Source organism: Hyperoodon ampullatus, assembly GCF_949752795.1.
Source record: "Hyperoodon ampullatus genome assembly, chromosome: 1".
Lineage (NCBI taxonomy): Eukaryota > Metazoa > Chordata > Mammalia > Artiodactyla > Ziphiidae > Hyperoodon > Hyperoodon ampullatus.
In genome coordinates this window covers 82,508,012-82,533,074 of record NC_136914.1, presented here as the reverse complement: position 1 = coordinate 82,533,074, position 25,063 = coordinate 82,508,012, and the positions used below count along the sequence as shown (strand labels likewise).

Sequence of the window (25,063 nt, the reverse complement as noted above, 5' to 3'; positions counted from 1 at the left end):
GGGTTGTGATCTGAGGGGCATTAGAAAGACCCTGTGCCCCAGAATAACTTCTGGGAATGCCTATTAGCTGTGCTTGAGGTAACACTATCACACTTGTGTATTAAAGGATGATATTTCTTTTTAAATGTAAATATACATATACATTGTGATGTGCTATTACATTTTGAATTGATTTAACATGTCCTCTCTTAGAGCTGAGAAACAGACCTGAATTAAAGGGATTTTTGATATATTGCTGTGAAGTTAGGTGGGGTACAGATTAAGCATTTTGAGGCACTGGATGACTCTGAGGGAAAGGTAGGAGTCTGAAATATAAAACTTACATATATCTTAATTCTGCTTAAGGTTGATTAACACTCTAGTCACCCTATTCTGAATTAACACAGTTGATCCTCACTACTAAGCAGGGTACCCTCATTTGACCCATAAGCTCTACTCTTGAAGAGCATTTTATGATATAACCATTTAATGAGTGCCTGCTGTATGCCAATCAGTGTGCCAGGCACTGGAGACACAGAGATAGATGTATGTAAAACAATGGAGTCAGTGTAATCAGTCGCACAGGTGCTATGGCAGAGTAACTTGCTGTGTTTTCTGAGGTTCCAGACATAGGGAAGTCTTTCAGATTGCCTTAGAATGAGTTTCTAAAGCTTTACTACTATTAGAGGTAATTATTTTAAAATGTTATATTTATTTTAAAGCAAACACAAATATATAATGTGTATGCATTTTTAAAGTGAAATATAAGACTTCAAATAAATTTCTCCTGTGAGTTAGTTTGCCCAAGGCCCTACAGTCTCTGCAGTTAGGGGGGTATTTCAATGTGTGCGTATGTGTAGGGGGTATGGGAGAGGATCTGAGAAGCTGAACAGAGGGGTTAATTCCCTCTGGCTCAGGAATGAGTTTGGAGGTTCTGAAAAGACCACATAGAGAAGGAGACTATGATGAAATCTGAAAGATAAAGAGGTTTAGATTATAGATATTCAAAATTTATATTTGTTTCAATGTCCATTTATGTATCTATCTAATTGCTTTTTATGTTTTCTAAAACATGAAGGAAAAATAAGCTTACCATATTCATTATTTTGATAATTAATTTTTGTGTTAATGGAAAAAATCATAAATTTCAGTCAAAGTGAAGTAGTAATTGACAGCTTTTATGGGTCCATAAATCAGAAAGATAACAGAGGTGTACAAATATGAAGTCTTTTTTAAATTAATTTTTATTGGAGTATAGTTGCTTTATAATGTGTTAGTTTCTGCTGTACAGCAAAGTGAATCAGCTATACATGTACACATATCCCCTCTTTTTTGGATTTCCTTCCCATTTACGTCACCACAGAGCACTGAGTAGAGTTCCCTGTGCTATACAGTAGGTTCTCATTAGTTATCTATTTTATATATAGCAGTGCAAATATATAGTCTTGTATTTGGGAAAAAGTATACCTATTTTGCCATGTGTAGAAGATTAAAAATTTATTCATATTTTACTCTGCTGTGCAAAGACTAAGTTGATCTCCCTTAAAAGTCCTATCTACTGGAGAGCGGGGTGGGGGGACTAAATTTAGTCCAATCTGGTAAATTTACTCAGAAAAAATAATTTAATCTACCTCTTTAGATTTTTTTCAGATTCCTGTCCATTTCCCCTTGTTTCTCTCCAAGACGGCTACAGGGACAGGGAGTAGGGGGACAGCATAGGATGTAGGGAGATACACTCATCTGTGTTCTCACTGGTGCTTTGGTGGGTGTTCTGGCTGGCTTGGCCCCAACTGTGTACATTCTGCTATTGTAATATAAAGTTGGTGAATGCATGGTTCTTTTTTTCATAGCTTGATCAATGCCCCATGATACCTTGGTATTGGGCCCACCTTGACTCTTGCTGGCAATGCACATTTTCTATGGCAGTTAACTGCATACTTTTATTTTGCTGAGTGAGGTATGCAAGTCTAAATAGTATGGAATGATGTTAGGAAGGCTGAGTGCTGTCATTCCAGTCGACCTCTACCTTCTCCATTCAGTGTCTTCTCTAAATAAATGTTCACTGCCTATTTAATGTACATCTGCTTATGGAGTGGGGACCTGTAAAAGGGGGTACCCAGATCATGAGCCCCAAAAGAGCAGTCATCTAAGGGTATGAACAAGTTATATATCCTTTTAAGTTGAGTAAGCACTAGATGTGTTTTGCACACAAGGAAGAGAGTACATAGGGTTGCTTAGAAAGTCAGTAGACAATTGTGTTTTGGACATAATGAAGTCAACCTCCTTTAAGTCACTGATTCCTGGGTCTGCTGGCCAGTGAGTGTTTATGGGACGAAAGAATATCGTGCTGAACTATTGCTGATGGTGACTCTACTTCCATGTTGCCTCACTGTCATTTGAATGAGCGATTTTTTACCTGTATCCTTATTAAATTTAGGCGAGAGTAACTGTATGTTTAACTAATGAATGCACTTGATCTGATCATTGCCATGTGAGCCCCTGTGGAAAGAAGATCTGATTAATCATCTACCCTGGTCTCTTATATGCCTCAATCCAACCTCTTTCTTTGCCTTTCCCTTTCTTCCCCATCCTCATCTTACACACTGCATCTTTGTTGATTTGAGGAAACATTTTTTGGCTGCTTGGTCCAGGGCCACATTGTTAATCACAAATGGCTCTGATTCTGGCACTCTGCTTGTTGTGGTCTTAACCTAGTGATAGCAATGATAGCAAAATTAATATCAATATAACTTGGAAGTGAAATTAATCCTAGAATTTTGAAACTAAATGGATCCCTGGAAACCACTTGGTCATGTTTCTTCATTTAATACATTAGGAAAGAACTCAGGAAAGCAAGTGACCTTGTAACAGTGATGGTTATATATTCAACTTTTCAGTTATGGGCAGAATATATAGTAGAAGCCAGCTACATCACCATATTGCCTCTTATCTGCTGCATCATTTTACCGTATTTTTATAGTACATTTTTCTTTGCAGATTTTATTTGTTCCATGAAGATCACTTGGTATGTTCTGGTTATATTAGTTTTTATATTTTTGCTCATCTTCATTATCCACAAAATACTTGAAGCCCACAGGAGAGTGCAGAAGTGTCAGGGTAAGTATTGAAAAATAAATCCACCTTTTGGGAGAATTCATCTAGTATCAAGGTACTCCTAATCTTATCTGTAGGTTCAATTTCTTTTTCTAGTTCAATTTACCACTAACTGAGCACCTACTGTGTGTAAGTGGTGATTCTAGGTAACCCAAGGAACATAAGCATAAGTAAGACATAGTGCCAGCACTCAAGGATTTTCATGTGTCTTTCTCCAGCCCAGACAAGTGAATAGAAGGGGAAGAAAGGCTGCGTCAACTGGAAGGAGTTGGTGGACTGGAGGTTGAACAGAGCTTGGTAGAAGTGAGGGCAGAAGAGGGGTAGAAGAATAGGGAGTGGTGATAAAGAATTTCGGAGTTGGAAGTCTTGAGCTCTAGGCTCTAGGTAATGAACAGGAGTCAATCTTTAATAAGTGTGGGGGTACAGTAGATTTTTGACTATGAAGCACTAAAATGTGTAGTTGGAAATGAGGAAGTAGGGATGATATTAAAAAGAATTAACGAGTATAACATGGGCATCCACCTATCAGAATGGACATTGACTGTCAACTACTATCGTGGTCTTATGGTGTGTGCCCATGTATATACTGGCCCTAGTGGTGTGTGAGTATGTATACATGACCCTCTGGTGTGCACCCATGCACATACTGGCTGAATATCAGACCTGATGGACAGTTTATAATATGAGTAGTTGGTCTCTTAAAGACAGGATAAAATGTGTCATTACAAGACTAGGCTTTGGAGTCAGGTGGACTTAGGTTAGAATCCTAGTGCTACCACTTACTAGTTATGTGACTTTGTGCAAGTTACTTGCCATATTTGAGTGTCCCTTTCCTCCTCTGTAAAACAAGAATAATCACCATTCCCACAGGGCTGAGATAAGGATTGAACTAAAGAGATTGCAAAGCAGTGTAACACAGTGCCCTCTGCCTAATAGTCCTCAATAAAGGATAGTAGCATTGTGCTGGTGTAGTATTTCCCAAGGCTCTTGTGTTCTTTACCAGGCAAGGCTGTGTTAGTCCTTTCAGTAGGCAGAAAGAGTGGTTGCCTGTAGGGTTGAGTGAAAGTTTCATTAATTTTTTTGGCTAAGTGTTTGTTGGAGATATTTCTGAGAGCAGTTTCATATCAAGTCTTGTCATTGGTACCTTAGTATATAAGGCCCTAAATGCATTGGTTAGTAACATCATCAGTATTGTATATTTGTAGAATAAACATTTTCAGAACATTTTCATGAGATTCTTACTAGATTCTCAAAGTTTATAAACAGGGTATGTGCTATTCTTTTCATTTTTTATAGATGAAAAAACCCCTGAGCCTCAGAGAGATTAAGTGTTTTGTCCAAAGTAATACAGCTAATAAAATGACAGAATTAAGACCCAGGGTCTTTCAGTTTTGAAAATTATATTATTTTAAATAAATGTGTGTCATTTGCAATTAGTGCATAGTTTTGAGTTTCTTGATCTGTTTTTCTATAAATGATTACATATTAGGAAAGACAGAATAGAAGCCAGATAGAAAAAAATGCCTAGAAAGAGACCAATAGTGGGGAGTGACATTAAATTTTTATGAACATCTACCTAAATGACAGGCTTACTGGCTTTCAAAAGCTTGCCTTGCAAATCCAAGCATATGAAGTAGTGGAAAATACCACGTCAATTATGACATTAAATATTATTAAATATTAAATATACATCAAATATTCTGTATTTATCTATTGTATGTAATAATGTAAATAATATTCTGCATTTAAGAAGAGATGCATAATGGCATTTATGGCAGTGGAGAAGCCACTGGTTTTAGAAAGTACCTATTTGTTAATGGAAAATAACAATAAGAAAAGGCTGTTAATGTCTTGTTACTCCAGGCTCTGCTGTGAATGGCCCATTTTCCTTGGTAATCCTTGGAACCAACATGGGGAATATATATTAAGAACGTGCTTGCTTATCATCTAAATATTTAATTTCTTTTCTTGGAATAGGTCATAAATACAAACCTACATCTGTCCTCTTAAGAGGAAGTGATTCTGAGAAACTGCGAACATTGAACGTGCAGGTTATTTCAGGTGAGTTCTGCGACATGCAGAGTACCACTTATGAAATTCCAACACTTCACCACTCGCTATTGAATAAACATAAGATCGAGTGATCGGAGCTCATTTAAATTAGTCTTGTAGCTGGAAGAAAGGAGCTGTGAGCAAATGAAATCTAGTTTAATATGGCTTATTACCAAGCGATAGTTATGATCAAAACTACCTCCTTAAATAATGGAAAGTTGGTTTAATTGGCAAGAAGAAATTCATGTGAGTAGGCAGAGGAGAGAAAGCAATAAGGAATAAGCCTCAGGTTTATTTTTAAATGAGACGCGATACCATTATTCCTCGGAATTGCAAGAAGTAACTGCAGAGTGGGTATGGCTTTTGCTGGAGCCTTCACTTAGCAGAGGGTGTCATTGTACAAAGAGAACGTCTAATAGCCCCAATTAAAAAGTCCCCTGTCCGGGCTTCCCTGGTGGCGCAGTTGTTGAGAGTCCGCCTTCCGATGCAGGGGACACGGGTTCGTGCCCCGGTCCGGGAGGATCACACATGCCGCGGAGCAGCTGGGCCCGTGAGCCATGGCCGCTGAGCCTGCGCGTCTGGAGCCTGTGCTCCGCAACGGGAGAGGCCACAACAGTGAGAGGCCCGCGTACCGCAAAAAAAAAAAAAAAAAAAAAAGTCCCCTGTCCTCTTCTGAGAACTAGAAATGGAATAAGGGAATCCTAATTAGAGCAGCTAAGGGGGCTGTGAGCACAGATGCTGTGGTTCGATCTCGTTCTTCTAATTGTGAAACCTCCTTCTGAATTCAAGTTGTCAAACCGCATTAAAAAGAAAGAGAGAGAGAGTGCAACGTGGGCAAAGGCCTCTTTTTCATCAGGGAGAAATAATGTCCTTGACTCTTTGAAAACCACAGAATTATGACTAATGTTACCACAGCTCCTTGCACACAGCCAGGGAGCGGGCGCCTTCGTACTCTGTGACAAGTTAGATAAGGAGCTTCAAGTCTGGTGTGTAAACGGTTTTCAAAAATGTAAGGAAACCGAACAAACCCTGAGCGCCCACCATAGCTGCATCTGTAACCACATGGAGATTTGCACAGCATTTCACTGGGAACTGTGCTCAGGCTTTCCTTAGTTATTTAAACTAGGAGGTACTCACATCCCTAGCGTGAGGAAAAATTGGGTTGGGTGCACCTAAAGAGCTCAATTAAAAAGAATTTAGACTGTCTAGTCTCATAATTAGCAGTAAAATTATTAACCTATGGCTAATAATAAGCATTAGCTAAGTAGTCATTTGACACCAGCTAAATGTGATGAAAATTTTGTGGGGTCAGTGACAATCTTGTTTGATGTATGATATAAATATCACAGGGCGGTTTCAAATGGCAAAATTAATTTTTATGGGGAGAAAATTACATTTCCGCTGTTCTCCCCTCTTATCAGTACCGTGACGTGCATGTACCAGGCGTGTTTTAACCTGGTGCTGCTGGGTTTTTGGTTTCCTTAGGAATTCTGGTACTTTCTCTTTTTAAGTCATAATTTTGAGCATCACAGCCTCGTCTGAGAAAAGGTCAGCAGTTCCCATCAACCAGTATAATCGGGGGAATCACAAAGTTAAAGTACTAGCTAACCACAAGACCAACCTCACAGGTTCTATTTATGAGCCTGTGATTTTCACTCACCAGAGAAATCTGTCTCGGCCATCCTTTCCCTTTAATGGCTCTCACAAAAAATCCTCTGGCTTTATTACCAGACATATAATATTAATGTTTAGAGCAGGCCAAGGGGTGATGGTTTTTTTTTAAAACTAAGAGGCCTTTTGAAGCTTAGCATCTTAAAGAGGGGTAGAAACAGAGGCTTTCTTGTTATATATATTCCTTTAACCTAAATGCAATTTTCCCCTCCCGTTATAAGTTGCTCTTTCTGAGAGCGAAATGGGAAGGAAATAATGTCTCCCCTGAGTGCTGTTTTTAAGGCCTCTCTTTGTAATGATGGATTATAGGCAGCAGTGAGAATCTAAGGGAAAAATATGTGCCAGCGTGGTTCTCGGGAGAAGCAGTAACACGAGCGAAAAAAAAAAATGTGTTCAAAGAGAGCAGTAACTATAGTCACATTCAGCCGAGCAGCTTGCTGTCAGCTCTGGCTGTACATTCCAGAATGTCTCTAGTTGTTCATGTATTGCAAAGTAAGTATTGTGACACACATACACACAGAGCTATTGGATAACTCACACTCTCAAGAAGATAAGAGAGAAATAAGGAGAGATTACCAACACCCTGGCACTGCACGGGGCTTGGCATGTACTGGGGCAGGTTAAACACCGACAGAGTAAATGAGCCTCATCGCTGTAGAAAGAGATATCATACAGAATCAAATCCCAAGCTTTTATGTGTCTCTGATATTTTCTTCTTTGCTTGGGGAAGTGTGATACCTTCTGTTGCCTGCCTTGGTATTAATCTATTTTACATTTTATTCACTTGACTATTCTCTTCACACAGGTGATAACTCTGTCTTATTCATCTTTGGATCCCTGTCCCTAGCATAATATCTGGCATGTAGTTCATGCACAATAAAAGCTTAGTAAATTGTGCAAACCCTAAGGGGAAATGAGTATTGAGTAAAAAGAGAAGATGAACGAGAAATGAATCTTGGGGGTTGGGAAATGTGAAAACAAATGGAGAGACAAAGAGTGTGCAGAGGGAACATAATTCCATTTCATTGAAGAACATAAAATGCACTTTGTAGAATTGCTAAGGATATCAAAGAATAATAAAAAAAATCTTGAAGAAGAGATTTTGAGAACGATGCAAAAGTAACTTTGAAATGCATCTCTAGAAACAGTGCTTAATGAGTTGACCACATTGGGAGACCAAGGCCAGGGGCAGGAGCAGTGTACTAGGACTCGAATTATTGGATGCAGACAATAGAAACCAACTTGGCTGACTTGGCAGAAAGGAAATTTATTGGAAAACCAGTAGGTAACCCATGCAAGCAACAGGAACATTAGGCAAGCTGAGCTTATGCAGGAGTCAAGAGAGGCCAAGCAGCCAAAAATACAGCCCCATAGGAATGGTCTGGTGAGAATGCCTCTGCTGGTGTCACCATCACTGGATGCTCCCTCTGGGCTGCTAGAGCTTCCCTTTGACCACCTTGCAACTTTGCATCACTGTCCAGGATTGCAAGCCCTAAGGAGGGGTATCTGGTTGACTGAATGCAGGCCACAGATTGGTACTCTGGGTACCAGAAGGCAGGGAGAGGAGATATCTGCCCCTCTGGCTTCCTGCATACTTGAGAGTACCCCTGAGATGTCCACATGCTGGTCAGCCAACAAATAAATATCTACAAGAACGACACCAGGTTCCTAGGATTCGAGCCTTCACTGCATGGGTCAGCCAAGGGAGTCCTGTCATCTCTCTACTCTGTCCATCAAAAATGGTGAGATCTTTAAAACTTGAAGTTCTTCACCTTCTAATATTCAACCAAAAATCTGTTGAACACTGACTATGGGCCAGAAATTGTGCTAAGCATTGCCAATGCAGTGGCTGTACCACAGCGCAGTCCCCGCCTCCATGGAGCTGACACCACCCTTCAGGAGATTCAATTCCTAGTTCCTTAGGAGAAGGGAAGCTAATTAAGCTATACAAACTCATTCAGCACCTTCCACATGCACAGTACTTCCACACACATCATTTGATTTCATTTCATAAGAACCTCACTTTTTTTCCTGGTGAGAAAACTGAAGCTAAAGTGAGTTTAAAGTAACTGACCCACTGCCAGATCCCAGCAGGGTTAGGGTTCAAACTCAGTTCTGTCCAATGGCTGCACTTTCCAGTGCATCACTTAATGGCAAGATGAACTGGGGAGTTTACTCTTGCTGGTTCAAGCCACAGATCAAAACTTTTCTCGCTCTTTTACATTTAGCGCTGGGAACCGAGATGAGACATTTTCTCTGTAAGGTATCAGAAGCTTGTGTGAGACAATGTGAGTCATCCTCAAAGTAATATTTCAGCATTGGCACTTAATGTGGGTGGGCTCTTAGGGACCACAAAGCAAAGAAAACGGAAATTCATTGTGAAGGAGAATTGCTAAATGCCAAAAGGAAGTGGATGACCCAGTAATATATATTACCCCAAAATAAAACTAGTGGCAATGTAAAATTATAGTTTGCAACATGTTTAAGGCCAACATAATAAAGACTAAGCAGGTTTCAATTTTCTGCCAAAGAGAAGATAAATTACTGGAGCCGGATGTCTAGCAACCAAGCAAGATAACATGAAAATTTAATTTTTACTTGCTTAACTATAATATTTAAGACTCAAAATACAGATTGGGGTTCATAAAACAGTAAAGGTTATAGCCATCTGCTTGGTTACAGAATAGATCAAGATTCAGAGGGTGACTCTACATGCAGGAGGAAATTCATAAAGTGTGAAGAATCTATAGGCAAAATAGGATGATTTATTCTATTCATTCATTGAATGACTTTATGTGACAGCCATTTGTGCCAGGTCTGAAAAACCTGATGATAAAACATATGCAGATAAACATCTCCATCTTCGCACAGACTCCCCCTCCCTGAACCATCTGGCCTCCCTTGACACCTCCCTTGCAATCCTCCCCTTTTCCCACCCTGCCTTTATCTAGTTAAGTCCAACCCTGTCCTTCTGATTTTGGCTTAACTAACACTTCCTCAGGAAAGTTGTCTCAGAGCTGGTGGACCAGGTAAATTACACCCTCATAACATCACACATCTCTCTTTGTGGCAATTATCACTGTTGCTCTTTTTCTTTTCTTTTTTTTTTTTTTTTGCGGTACGCGGGCCTCTCACTGTTGTGGCCTCTCCCGCCGCAGAGCACAGGCTCCGGACGCGCAGGCTCAGCGGCCATGGCTCACGGGCCCAGCCGCTCCGTGGCATGTGGGATCTTCCCGGACCGGGGCACGAACCCGTGTCCCCTGCATCAGCAGGCGGACTCTCAACCACTGCGCCACCAGGGAAGCCCTGTTGCTCTTTTACATTTCTGTTATTATTTTATTGATGTCTCTCCTATGAGCCAGTTAGCTCCTTGAGATCTGGGACACTATCTGATAATACTTATCACTGCATCCCCAGCTCATGGCACAGTGCATATGAGTTCAGAACAGGTACCCAATAAATATTTGTTAAATGAATACAACTTTACACTATGTTGAAAGAATGACTGCTGCTGTCTTACAAAGACCTTTCAAATAGTTTCCCCCCCCAGATTATAAGTTTTGATAATGCCTGCCCAAAATAACAAAAGGAGAATGGTTAAGCACTTCATAAGTTTTATTCCTTGGAGTATTAAGGATACCTGCAGTGTGAATGAATTGGAAACTGAGTCAATGGCTCAGAATATTGGCAGCTGTCTGTTCAAGGAGGTTTTTTTTCCCTCTTTAATTGCTATTTCTAGATAATTCTGCAGTCATTTATTTTTCCATCCTCATTTGATTTTCACACTGGCCAGATTTGGAATAGCTGAGTAGTTTTAGGATCACTGTTAAAAATAGCAGATTGATCTTTGAACATAGTAGGGAGTTGGCGTCTTGAATAATGGAAATCTATTTTAAGCCACCATAATTGGTTCTATTAACCCTAAAAGGCTACTAGCTATCTTGGGCTTGCACAAAAGTGCCTGTGTTTTTATGTGATGGAAAGGTCAGAATGATGCATAGCTATATTGAAATTCTGCATTCCTATGACATAAGAAGAAATAATTAAGACTGAAAAGTTTTTTTGAAGCCAGATTAGAGAACTGAATAAGAATCACCAAACCATCTGAAAATGTCCACATCTGTCTTGACCGAAGTAATCTGTGATGATTAACTTGAATTCCTTCCTTTCTGGAGAGGCTCTTATGAGGAAACCAAGTACTTTGTGGGTAACAGTTTAGACATTTATTGCCATTGTCTCCACAAAGAGTCATGGCTGAATCTCCCAAAGTACGAAGGAGAGAAGGAAGCGCCCAAGGTCATCGCTTCCGAGTTTAGCTATCCATAGCCCTTCCCTGCTGAGTTCACACACAGGTCCTACTAAATTCTGAGCAGGGCCCTCCATTGGGCTTAAAAAGATGCCAGTAAAAATACTTTCTTTTGCACTTGGTAGTGCTTTCTCACAGGGCACTCTTATTTTCCTTATCTCCAAATTCCTGGGTGGCACCCCAGAGTTGACTTTTTGTTCTGCTTGAACCCACACCATTTTATTAAGAAACATGAGGCACAAAGAAGTTAAATAACATTCTTTCAGTCATTCAACATGTATTTATTGAGTACCTATTTTGTGTCATGCTCCAAGGTGGATTCTGGGGAGTAAAAAAAAATGCATAAAAATACAATCTCTGTACACAAGGAGGCAGACAAATAAGGATAAATTATGCAAATTTATGCAAAATTGGATAAATTCACTATTGGGAAAGTAGAAGTCACAGAGGGTCATAGATAGTACGGATACATAAATCTGTTTTGTTCTCCTTCTTTTGTTTTTTGGCTTTCCAATTTAATAACCAAGTAAAATTTAGCTGAACAAGTATTTTTGGAGATAACGAATATCAAACATTGATGGGGCAAATTCCCTTAGTGGCCAAGACAGCCTGACTAGGATGGGGAAGTTTTAGATGTGTCTTCAGTGTGGGAGATGTACCTTGTCTTTGACATGAAAATCATCAGGAACAAAGTGAAGAAAATACCTCATAAGTTTCCATTACTAAGGGGGAATCAAGAATTACTTTGGAAAGATGAATTGAGGTTAGATACCAGATGACATAGATATAAAGCATTTTGAAAAGTGATAACATTTTTTAAAAATGAGAGGAAGAAATATCAGAGGTCAACTTGGACACTGTCATGCATGGAATGATAGGGGCTTTATTCAAGAATCTAAGGCATGGAGTTTTATTTTTAATCAAAGTTTCTACTGTTGGAAATCCATTTTGTTCACTAGACTCAACCAGGTCAAAACTCAGACCGGGGTTCTTTTTAATTTTTTAGGTTCTGTTAAGGTTCTTGGAAAAAGTCAAAGAAATATTTGGTTTAGAGATTTGACAAATTCATGAAAAGACTTCTGTGAGGTTTTAAAATACTTCTGACTGCTTCTGCTGACTTAACTAGTGTTGCTGAATTAATATGATTTGAAAGAAACCCTATTTCTCAGTGTAAAACTAGAAAAAAATTCCACCTGTTTTAGCTATTCTAAAGAAGGTATAAAAATGACAACATATCCTACCTTTTTGCCTTTTTATCAATTTTTCAGAAATTTTCCTATTAGCATGTAACTTACATGACTTTGGATACTAGGAGAAATAGAAGATAACGTACCACTAGAGAGTTACTTTGGACTAGCTGTCATTTTGACAGATAATGGTTTTCTGAATTATGGTTATACCATACTATAAAATATCAGCAAACCTAATGAATAAGCAAATGATGAGCAGTTTGGCTTTCCAACCAAAAGAGCTCTGTTAATTTTCTTTGACAATTATTTGGTTTCATGAATAGGCTCTTTTGAGATTTTAACCTTTAAAAAGAATTACCTCCAAATCTCAAATTCTGGAAGGTTATAAGATGTTTTGTCAGGGAGGAAGGGTTGTGGGAAGGGATAGTTAGGGAGTTTGGGATTGACATGTACACACTGCTATATTTAAAATAGATAACCAACAAGGACCTACTGTATAGCACAGGGAACTCTGCTCAATATTTGGTAACAACCTAAATGGGAAAAGAATTTGAAAAAGAATAGATACATGTATATGTGTAACAGAATCACTTTGCTGTACACCCAAAACTAACACAACATTGTTAATCAACTATACTCCAATATAAGATAAAAAGTTTTAAAAAAAGGTGCTTTGTCAAAGATGTCTAAACAATTATTCGCATGGTAAGTTCATTCTGAAGCTTTAAAGTGCATCAGAATTAACCATCAAAGGCTCCTGGGCCTTTATGAAAGGAGATTGTAATTCAGTAGATCTGGGGCAGGGTCCTAGAACCTGCATTTTAAATTACTACCTCTGGGGATTTTCAAGCCAAGGCTCTGTTGACCACTTTATTCGTTTTCTATTGTTGTGTAATAAATTACCACAACCTTAGGGGCTTAAAACAACACATGTTCATTATCTCACAGTTTCTGTGGGTGAGAAATTTGGGAACAACTTTGCTGGATCTCAGGGACTCACAAGCTTGAAATCAAGATGTGAGCTGGCCTGTGTTCTCATCTGGAGGCTCTCCTTCCAAGCTGGTTCAGGTTGTTGGCAGAATTCCTTTCTTTGAGGCTATAGACTGAAGGCCCTGGCTTCTTAACTGGCTCTCAGTCAGAGGCCACTCTCAGGTCCTAGAGGCCAGCTGCAGACCCCTGCTACAGGACCCTTTCCATAGACAGTGCAGACATGGCGGCATGCTTCCTGAGCCCAGGGAGGGATGCTCTCTGAGCCCAGGGAGGGCCCAGTCTCTCTATTAAAAGCTTTCACCCATGGGCTTCCCTGGTGGCGCAGTGGTTGAGAGTCCGCCTGCCAGTGCAGGGGACGTGGGGTCGTGCCCCGGTCCGGGAAGATCCCACATGCCGCGGAGTGGCTGGGCCCGTGAGCCATGGCCGCTGAGCCTGCGCGTCCGGAGCCTGTGCTCCGCAACGGGAGAGGCCACAACAGTGAGAGGCCCGCGTACCTCAAAAAAAAAAAAAAAAAGCTTTCACCCTTTAAGTCAGACCCACCCAACATAGTCTCTCTCAAAATCAACTGATTTGGGATGTTAATTACGCCTGCAAAAGCTCTTCACCTTAGTGTAACCTAGTCACCGGAATGAGATGCTATTTACCGCCCTGCCCACGCTCAAGGGAAGGGAGTCACGAGGGTGGCCATGTACACCAGGGGTGGGAATCTGGGGGCTGTTTGAGATCCTGCTTGCTACAGCCACCCTTGAGAAGCACAGATTTCAGAAGACAAAAATCACAGACGCCTGGGAACTTTCAGTGTGACACAGATAAGGCTGATAGATCTAGTCTCATAGGTGCCGTTGGTCCTTACTGACAATAAAATAAAAATGGAAAGACTGGTCTTGTTTTCCCACCTTTGCTCTAATCAGTCAGGAAAGCTTTGTCATTTACTCTTTTTCTTTTTTTTTTACATCTTTATTGGAGTATAATTGCTTTACAATGGTGTGTTAATTTCTGCTTTATAACAAAGTGAATCAATTATACATATACATATGTTCCCATATCTCTTCCCTCTTGCGTCTCCCTCCTTCCCACCCTCCCTATCCCACCCCTCTAGGTGGTCAAAAAGCACCAAGCTGATCTCCCTGTGCTATGCGGCTGCTTCCCACTAGCTATCTATTTTACGTTTGGTAGTGTATATATGTCCATGGGCTCCATAGGAAAAAATGTGGACTTTGGTGGTGGTTTTAGCATTTCTATAGGAATGAAAGGGCCCTCGGTGTCTGCTGGACATGGCCTCAAAAAGGCATCTAATTCCCTTAAAGAGTAGTTGCTACCTTAATTTTTAAAATGTCTAGTTAAGACGGATACTTTTCTGAGAAAACTTACAAAACCTCACATCAGAAGAACAGAAAATCTAAACAAAACCATTATCATAGAAGAAATAGAAAATTTGTCAGTTATCTCTCAAAAAATAACAGGAAGAGCAGTACACAGCGGAATTTTAACAATTTCTAAACAACAGATATTTCCAGTGGTATTTTAACTGTTATAGACCATAGAAAAAAAGGATGTTTCCTACGTCTATTTATGAAATAAACATTTATATTCAAGCCCAAGGAAGACTGTGTCTAAAATGAAAGTATCAGGCAATCTTACTTATGTCTATCTATGCAAAAATCCTCAACAAATATTAGCAAAAGAATCCAGTAGCACAGTTTAAGAAAATATGTATACATACATACATACACACACTCCTATGATCAAGTGGGGCTTATTCCACGAATATAAGAACAGTTCAGCATTAGGAGATCTATTAATATCACTCATCATATTAACAGATCTAAGGGAACGATTGTTGGATCATTTCTATAGATGAAAAAAATGTATTTGATTATATGCACAAAAGAAGAAGACTTAGAAGGCCTACTTTTCTCATTATTTATTCTACAAATTTACTTCTAATTTTTAAAAGACAAATATAGCTGTTATGCTATATTCAATTGATTGAAAACATTTCAGCATAGGTAATATGATGTTACAGTTAAATATTAAGCACACCACAAGGGTCTGAGCTATCAACCAGAGATTTTGCTAAGTAGAATGATGAATATTAGAAATGAGTTTTCATTAGTAAAATTAGTGGTAATCAAAGTCTGAATTGTATGTTCATTGTTGAAATTAGAGGCATTCAAGATTTGTTAGTTGAATAAAATATTGTAGAAAAATGCTCCATGGTTGCACTAATGGGGTATGAGAACCAAGCCAACACTGTAACCTCTACTTAAGGAATCGTCCAACTCCTTGCACAGGTCCCTAGTTGCATGATGCCAACTGCAAGCCTAACCAAGTCCTACCTCTGGAGCATGTCCTGTCCTCCCCAAGTGAGCTGTGAAGCCCAAGTGACAGGGAGCATGGACTCACATCAAGCCTATACAGCAAGTTTTCCAAGCTGTGTCCTTGCCCTCTCTCTACTGGCTAACAAATACTTAATAAACGCCTGTATGTGAGGAAAAATTTCTCCTGGTGAGACTACCCATGCTCAAACTTTTTGGTGGTTGATATTATCTACTGAGAAGAACCTAAGGGTTGTGCATGGTTAGATTAGCTTAGGTCATTTCACAGCAATAGCTGTAGGGATTTTGTAAACCTTTAGTAAAACTAGTAAAATTAAAAACAATTTACCTAACAATCAAAACACCTAAGACTAAATTACAGAAAGCATAATTCATATAGTAAAATCTAAATTAAAAATCCAGAAACCACACACAAAAAGCAAAATGTATAAAATTTAGACAAAGTAAGGAAGATATAATGCTAAGTATAAACAATTGGGTATTTTGTGTAAGTGTTATTTAATCTGTATTGTATACTTGAAATCTGCTAAAAGCATAGATTTTAAATTAAATTTTCTCAACACACACACACAATGGTAACTATGTGGAGGTGATGGATGAGTTATTTAGCTTTATCGTGGTGATCTTTTCACAATGTATGCATATATCAGAATATCAAGTTGTATGTACACCTTATATAATTACTATTTTTATATGTCAAAGATATCAATAAAGTTGTTAAAAGTGAAAAAAATGTATTTGACAAAATACAATACCCATTCTTCATAAAAACACCTAATAAAAACAAGATAAATAGGTACTTCCATAATATGATAAAATATATCTGTCTCAAACAAAAACTCAGAATCATGCTTAGTAGGGAAATACTAAAAGCATGCTTAGCTAAAGCGAGAAATGTTCAAGAATGTTCACTATTGCCACTTTATCTACAGTTATCCTAGAAGTACTAGTCAACATAATTAGATAAGAGGCAGAACTACAAGGTTCACAAGTTGGAAAGGATAGGTAAAATGATCACTTATTTTGCAGATGATATGTACCCAAGAAATCTAATTCCCTAAAAACATCTTTGAAAAGTTCAGTAAGGGGTAGGGTACAAAATTAATATAAAAAGTCAAACAACATTTATATATTTAAACAACAACCAGTTAGAAGATATACTGCATTTAAAACAGCTGCAGAAAATAAAGTAATTAGGAATAAACTTCATAAGAAATGTGCATGATCTTTCTGAAGAAAACTTCAGAAAAATGCTCCTGAGAGACATAAAAATGACTTGAAGAAAAGGAATGGTATATAATGTTCTTGAAAGGAAGATGAATATAAAAAGATGCCAATTTTCCCTAAATCAGTAAATAAACAAGTTCATTTCCATATCCCAATGAGAAATAAACTATCAATAGTAGACAGGAAAAAAATGGACATAGAAGAATAAACAGGAGAAGTATCCATTCCATTATGGTACTGGTACAGACTAGATAAAAATATCCAATGAAACATTAGAAAGTTCAGGACTTTAGTAAATGATGAAAATGGCATATCAAATCAGTAGGAAAACAAAGAAATACTGAATGATGTTGGAAGAACTGAATAATCATCTAGGAAAAAAAATTTTACTTAATCCAGAGCCCACACTAATACTGGAGTAAATTCCATACAGATCAGTGATTTTAAAGAAAACATGAAACCACAAAAGTAATAGAAGCAACAATGGTAGAATTCATTTACAACTAATGGAGAACTAATCATGACACAAAACTCAGCTAAAACACTAATAAATTTGACCCTGTGAAAAAGAATGTACACAGCAAAAGCAATTGGGGGAAAGTTATTTGTAGTTCATCACAGATAAGCAACCTTTCCTAGTATATAAGGAGCTTCTAATAACTGATGAAGAAAAGACCATAACCTAGTAGGCAAATGGGTAAAGGACAAGAATGGACTGTTTACAGAAAAAGGAAATACAAATAGTTCTTAAACATATGAAAGGTTGTTTGGTTTCACTCAGACCAAATTCTTTAAAAAATTTTTGTTGTTGTTGTTTACTATGTGCCAATAATATTGGTCACTTGGGGATAGGATACACAGCAGTGAACCAAACAAAATAAAGACTTCTGCTCTCATGGAGCTTCATTAATGTGGGAAAGCAAGTTGAAGCTACACTGAGATGCCACTTTCATTTATCAGATTGGCAAAAATCCAGAAGTTTGATGTCACACTCTATGGCAAGGGGCAAGAGGTACTCATACTTTACTGAGGTAAACTGAGAGGCGAAATTGGTGCAACTTCCATGATAGGTAATTTGGCAATAACTATCAAAGTAACAAATGTATAAGCCCTTTGAGCCAGCAATTCTATTTCTAGGAATTTATCCTATAGATTTACTCACATAGGAGAAAAATGGCATCTATACAATGTTTATTGCTTGTGTATTTATAAGATCAAAAATGATTAGACACCATCTAAGCAGACACCATCTAGGCTGTTTAAAGACATGGTGTTACATCCATACTGTGGAATACCAGGAAGTTGTAAAAAGGAAAGAGGAAGCACTTATGTGGAAAGATCCCTAAGATATATCATTCATGATATATATGTATGGTATTCTACAAATTGTGTAAAGAAGGACAAAAACAACATTTTAATAATACATATATTAAAGTATATATTTATCATCTATCTATCTATCTAAATATCTAGAAGGGAAAGAACTATGTGATATGGTGGGAAGTGATTGCCTGGGAGATGGGGTAAAAAGGAATATTCATTGAATATCCCTTCATAGTTTAAAATTTTTTAATCAGGTTAATGTATTCCTTATACAGAAAATTAAAGCCAAAAAATAAGTTTTTCTTAACAAAAATTTTTTTCTAATTAAAGGAATAACATTCTGAGAGAAGCTTTGACAGAATTTCCCTTTTGGTAAACTACATCAGTGTTTAATAATCTTCTTGGAAAAAAAGGATCATATTCTTGTTTATACTTAAATCTTCCTTTCTGATATCTATTCTTAAGAAGCAACTATACAAATTTCTCTTTAAATTAGAGGTCACCTCATTTCCATCCATGTTCAGGGCTTTGTATAAAAAGTAGAGACATTTGTGAAGCAAAAAACCACGTGTATTATGTAGAACTCAAGTTTCAATATAAAGACGAGAAAAGCAAGACCCAGGACCCCAGTGGAATAAAAGAGATACCATTGAGCCATGGACATCAAGTTTTACCTTCTACTTGAAGTCAGTTGAAGATAATATTAGAAGAATTTTATAAAGTCACAGAGTCATAGCAAAGGAGGACAGGTTAGAGTTCTCTAATTTGTAACTTTGCTTTTTGGTAAAATTGTCCCTGAAATCAAGGATGTTATTTATTAATATTACTCTTAGGGACATATTTCAACAATATGCAAAGAAGGAAATGTTTGTACTTTCGAAACTAAAATTCTTTTCTTGCTACTTGACATTGTACCTTAAATTTTTTCTTTACTTTGCTCCTTCTTAACTATACTGCAGATCTTGTGCTGAGAAGGAGATGGGAGAGGAGGAATTGAAAGGATAGATACAGAGTTGAGAGAAATGGGTCAAAAGTGTCAGAGTTGAGAGGGCAGACAGCAGAAGCAAGAAGAACTACAATCCTGCAGCCTGTGAAACAAAAACCACATTCACAGAAAGATAGACAAGATGAAAAGGCAGAGGGCTATGTACCAGATGAAGGAAGAAGATAAAACCCCAGAAAAACAACTAAATGACATGGAGATAGGCAAACTTCCAGAAAAAGAATTGAGAATAATGATAGTGAAGATGATCCAGGACCTCATAAAGAATGGAGGCAAAGATTGAGAAGATGCAAGAAATGTTTAACAAAGACCTAGAAGAATTAAAGAACAAACAAACAGAGATGAACAATACAATAACTGAAATGAATACTACACTAGAAGGAATCAATAGCAGAATAACTGAGGCAGAAGAACGGATAAGTGACCTGGAAGACATAATGGTGGAATTCACTGCTGTGGAACAGAATAAAGAAAAAAGAATGAGAAGAAATGAAGACAGCCTAAGAGACCTCTGGGAAAACATTAAACATAACAACATTCACATTATAGGGGTCCCAGAAGGAGAAGAGAGAGAGAAAGGACCAGAGAAAATATTTGAAGAGATTATAGTCAAAAACTTCCCTAACATGGGAAAGGAAATAGCCAGCCAAGTCCGGGAAGCATAGCGAGTCCCATACAGGATAAACCCAAGGAGAAAAACGCTGAGACACATAGTAATCAAACTGGCAAAAATTAAAGACAAAGAAAAATTATTGAAAGCAGCAAGGGAAAAATGACAAATAACATACAAGGGAACTCCCATAAGGTTAACAGCTGATTTCTCAGGGGAAACTCTATAAGCCAGAAGGGAGTGGCATGATATACTTAAAGTGATGAAAGGGAAGAACCTACAACCAAGATTACTCTACCCAGCAGGATCTCATTCAGATTTGATGGAGAAATCAAAAGCTTTACAGATAAGCAAAGGCTAAGAGAATTCAGCACCACCAAACCAGCTCTACAACAAATGCTAAAGGAACTTCTCTAAGTGGGAAACACAAGAGAAGAAAAGGACCTACAAAAACAAACCCAAAACAATTAAGAATATGGTCATAGGAACACACATATTGATAATTACCTTAAACGTGAATGGATTAAATGCTCCAACAAAAAGAAACAGGCTTGCTGAATGGACACAAAAACAAGACTCATATATATGCTGTGTACAAGAGACCCACTCCAGACCTAGGGACACATACAGACTGAAAGTGAGGGGATGGAAAAAGATATTCCATGCCAATGGAAATCAAAAGAAAGCTGGAGTAGCAATACTCACATCAGAAAAGATAGACTTTAAAATAAAGAATGTTACAAGAGACAAGGAAGGAAACTACATAATGATCAAGGGATCAATCCAAGAAGAACATATAACAATTAAAACTATATATGCACCCAACATAGGAGCACCTCAATACATAAGGCAACTGCTAACAGCTATAAAAGAGGAAATCGACAGTAACACAATAATACTGGGGGACTTTAACAACTTACTTACACCAATGGACAGATCATCCAAAATGAAAATAAATAAGGAAACAGAAGCTTTAAATGACACAATAGACCAGATAGATTTAATTGATATTTATAGGACATTCCATCCAAAAACAGCAGATTACACTTTCTTCTCAAGTGCGCACAGAACATCCTCTAGGATAGATCACATCTTGGGTCACAAATCGAGCCTCAGTAAATTTAAGAAAATTGAAATCATATCAAGCATCTTTTCTGACCACAATGCTATGATATTAGAAATGAATTACAGGGAAAAAAATGTAAAAAACACAAACACATGGAGGCTAAACAATACGTGACTAAATAACCCTGAGATCACTGAAGAAATCAAAGAGGAAATCAAAAAATACCTAGAAACAAATGACAATGAAAACACGATGATCCAAAACCTATGGGATGCAGCAAAAGCAGTTCTAAGTGGGAAGTTTATAGCTATACAAGCCTACCTCAAGAAACAAGAAAAATCTCAAGCAAACAATTTAACTTTACACCTAAAGGAACTACAGAAAGAAGAACAAACAAAACCCAAAGTTAGTAGAAGTAAAGATATCATAAAGATCAGAGCAGAAATACATGAAATAGAAACAAAGAAAACAATAGCAAAGATCAATAAAACTAAAAGTTGGTTCTTTGAGAAGATAAACAAAATTGATAAACCATTAGCCAGACTCATCCAGAAAAAGAGGGAGAGGACTCAAATCAATAAAATTAGAAATGAAAAAGGAGAAGTTACAACAGACACTGAATAAATATAAAGCATCCTGAGAGACTACTACAAGCAACTCTATGCCAATAAAATGGACAACCTGGAAGAAATGGACAAATTCTTAGAAAGGTATAACCTTCCAAGACTGAACCAGGAAGAAATAGAAAATATGAACAGACAAATCACAAGTAATGAAATTGAAATTGTTCTCAAACATTTAGAGAACAGCTAACACCCATCCTTCTCAAACTCTTCCAAAAATTGCAGAGGAAGGAACACTCCCAAACTCATTCTATGAGGCCACCATCACCCTGATACCAAAACCAGACAAAGATACTACAAAAAAAGAAAATTACAGACCAATATCACTGATGAATATAGATGCAAAAATCCTCAACAAAATACTAGCAAACAGAATCCAACAACACATTAAAAGGATCATACACCATGATCAAGTGGGATTTATCCCAGGGATGCAAGGATTCTTCAATATACGCAAATCAATCAATGTGATACACCATATTAACAAATTGAAGAATAAAAACCATATATCATCTCAATAGATGCAGAAAAAGCTTTTGACAAAATTCAACACCCATTTATGATAAAAACTCTCCAGAAAGTGGGCATAGAGGAAACCTACCTCAACATAATAAAAGCCATATATGACAAATCCACATCAAGCATCATTCTCCATGGTGAAAAACTGAAAGCATTTCCTCTAAGATCAGGAACAAGACAAGGATGTCCACTCTCACTGCTATTATTCAACATAGTTTTGGAAGTCCTAGCCACGGCAATCAGAGAAGAAAAAGAAATAAAAGGAATACAAATTGGAAAAGAAGAAGTAAAACTGTCACTGTTTGCAGATGCCATGATACTATACATAGAGAATCCTAAAAATGCCACCAGAAAACTACTAGAGCTAATCAATGAATTTGGTAAAGTTGCAGGATACAAAATTAATGCACAGAAATCTCTTGCATTCCTATACACTAATGATGAAAAATCTGAAAGAGAAATTAAGGAAACACTCCCATTTACCATTGCAACAAAAAGAATAAAATACCTAGGAGTAAACCTACCTAGGGAGACAAAAGACCTGTATGCAGAAAACTATAAGACACTGATGAAAGAAATTAAAGGTGATACCAACAGATGGAGAGATATACCATGTTCTTGGATTGGAAGAATCAATATTGTGAAAATGACTCTACTACCCAAAGCAATCTACAGGTTCAATGCAATCCCTATCAAATTACCAATGGTGTTTTTTACAGAACTAGAACAAAAATTCTTAAAATTTATATGGAGACACAAAAGACCCCGAATAGCAAAGCAGGCTTGAGGGAAAAAAATGGAGCTGGAGGAATCAGACTCCCTGACTTCAGACTATACTACAAATCTATAGTAATCAAGACAGTATGGTACTGGCACAAAAAAAAGAAACATAGATCAATGGAAGAAGATAGAAAGCCCAGAGATAAACCCACACACCTATGGTCAACTAATCTATGACAAAGGAGGCAAGGATATACAATGGAGAAAAGACAGTCTCTTCAATAAATGGTGCTGGGAAAACTGGACAGCTACATGTAAAAGAATGAAATTAGAACACTCCCTAATACCATACACAAAAATAAACTCAAAATGGATTTGAGGCCTAAATGTAAGACCAGACACTATAAAACTCTTAGAGGAAAATATAGGAAGAACACTCTTTGACATAAATCACAGCAAGATCTTTTTTGATCCACCTACTAGAGTAATGGAAATAAAAACAAAAATAAACAAATGGGACCTAATGAAACTTAAAAGCTTTTGTACAGCAAAGGAAACTGTAAACAAGATTAAAAGACAACCCTCAGAATGGGAGAAAATTTTTGCAAACGAATGAACAAAGGATTAATCTCCAAAATATATAAACAGCTCATGCAGCTTAATATTAAAGAAACAAACAACCCAATCCAAAAATGGGCAGAAGACCTAAATAGACATTTCTCCAAAGAAGACCTACAGATGGCCAAAAAGCACATGAAAAGCTGCTCAACATCACTAATTATTAGAGAAATGCAAATCAAAACTAAAATGAGGTATCACCACACACCAGTTAGAATGGACATCATCAGAAAATCTACAAACAACAAATGCTGGAGAGGGTGTGGAGAAAAGGGGACCCTCTTGCACTGTTGGTGGGAATGTAAATTGATACAGCCACTATGGAGAACAATATGGAGGTTCCTTAAAAACCTAAAAATAGAATTATCATATGATCTAGCAATCCCACTACTGGGCATATACTCAGAGAAAACCATAATTCAAAAAGACATATGCACCCCAATGTTCATTGCAGCACTATTTACAATAGCCAAGTCATGGAGGCAACCTAAATGCCCATTGACAGATGAATCGATAAAGAAGATGTGGTACATATATATACAATGGAATATTACTCAGCCATATAAAGGAATGAAATTGGGTCATTTGTTGAGACGTGGATGGATCTAGAGACTGTCATACAGAGTGAAGTAAGTCAGAAAGAGAAAAACAAATATTGTATATTAATGCATGTATGTGGAACCTAGAAAAATGGTACAGATGAACCAGTTTGCAGGGCAGAAGTTGAGACACAGATGTAGAGAACAAACGTATGGACACCAAGGGGGAAAGCCGCTGGGGGGTGGGGATGGTGTTGTGATGAATTGGGCGATTGGGATTGACATGTATACACTGATGTGTATAAAATTGATGATTAATGAGGAAAAAAAAGGTGTCAGAGTTGCAGGCGGGAAATTTAGTAAGTCGTGGAAACTGCCAAAGTTGTCTAGGTGGAAGGCATGGTTCTCTTACTACATTGGAATATACTGTGTCTACTTTCGCATTGCTCTTGACTAAATACAGACTAGAACATCTCTCCTTCTTAAACAGCAGAGACCACGCAGAGGCTGCCTATGGCTCATGTCAAGGACGCGCTTCCTCCAATACCAGAACTAGAAGTTACTTCCACGGCGCATCAGCAAGATCAATATACACGGTGAGTGATGCTTCGGCTTTATTGACAATTTGACTATTCATTATAAACGTGAATAGATCCAAGGAGGTATAGTTTGCCCCAATCTGCATTTCTATCCGGGTGTAGGAGATAGAAAGTGATGAACTTGCAAAATCAGTTCATATGAATTAGATGACATGAAATAAAATCACTGTTTCCTCCAAGGTCTAGGAAGGACCAGTAAACTAATCACTTAGTCTGTTGAACAACATGTGTCCTGAGATGTCTGCTCATCTCTTGGTACTGTTTCCTGGGGTTGAGTCATAAGCCCAGCAGGCTAATCATTGTTTCACTTGGAACATGAGGAAAGAGAGAATGTAAATTTGTAAAGCAGAACTACTCACTGACTTTCAACTACTGAAATAAAAACTTCTCTAAATTTAATACTTGATAACTTAGATTAATGTACAATTAATTGATTTCCATGTATTTGAATACAAACCTGTGATCAGAAGTGTCTTAGAAATCTTTTTCTTTCATTCAGCAAGTATTTATTAAATAGCTATTTTGTTAAAGGCACTACTGATAACCACTGCAGGGGGTATAAAAATTATAACAGG

General features: G+C 37.7%; 1 protein-coding gene across 2 annotated transcripts in view; it reads left to right on the top strand.

Annotated features, from left to right (window-relative positions):
- The window catches only part of TMEM156 (transmembrane protein 156), a gene marked incomplete at both ends in the record, with an annotated part of 49,810 nt that extends 25,321 nt beyond the window's left edge, over nt 1-24,489 (top strand). Inside the window, 3 exons of one of the 2 annotated variants that reach the window (XM_079700463.1) lie at nt 2,977-3,096; nt 5,071-5,154; nt 24,383-24,489. In XM_079700463.1, the coding sequence (XP_079556589.1) occupies nt 2,977-3,096; nt 5,071-5,154; nt 24,383-24,489 (311 nt within the window). Of the gene's footprint in view, nt 1-2,976; nt 3,097-5,070; nt 5,155-24,379 lie in introns of both variants that reach the window. The other variant, XM_079700462.1, reaches the window with a different exon arrangement.
- Between the last annotated feature and the right edge of the window lie 574 nt (nt 24,490-25,063).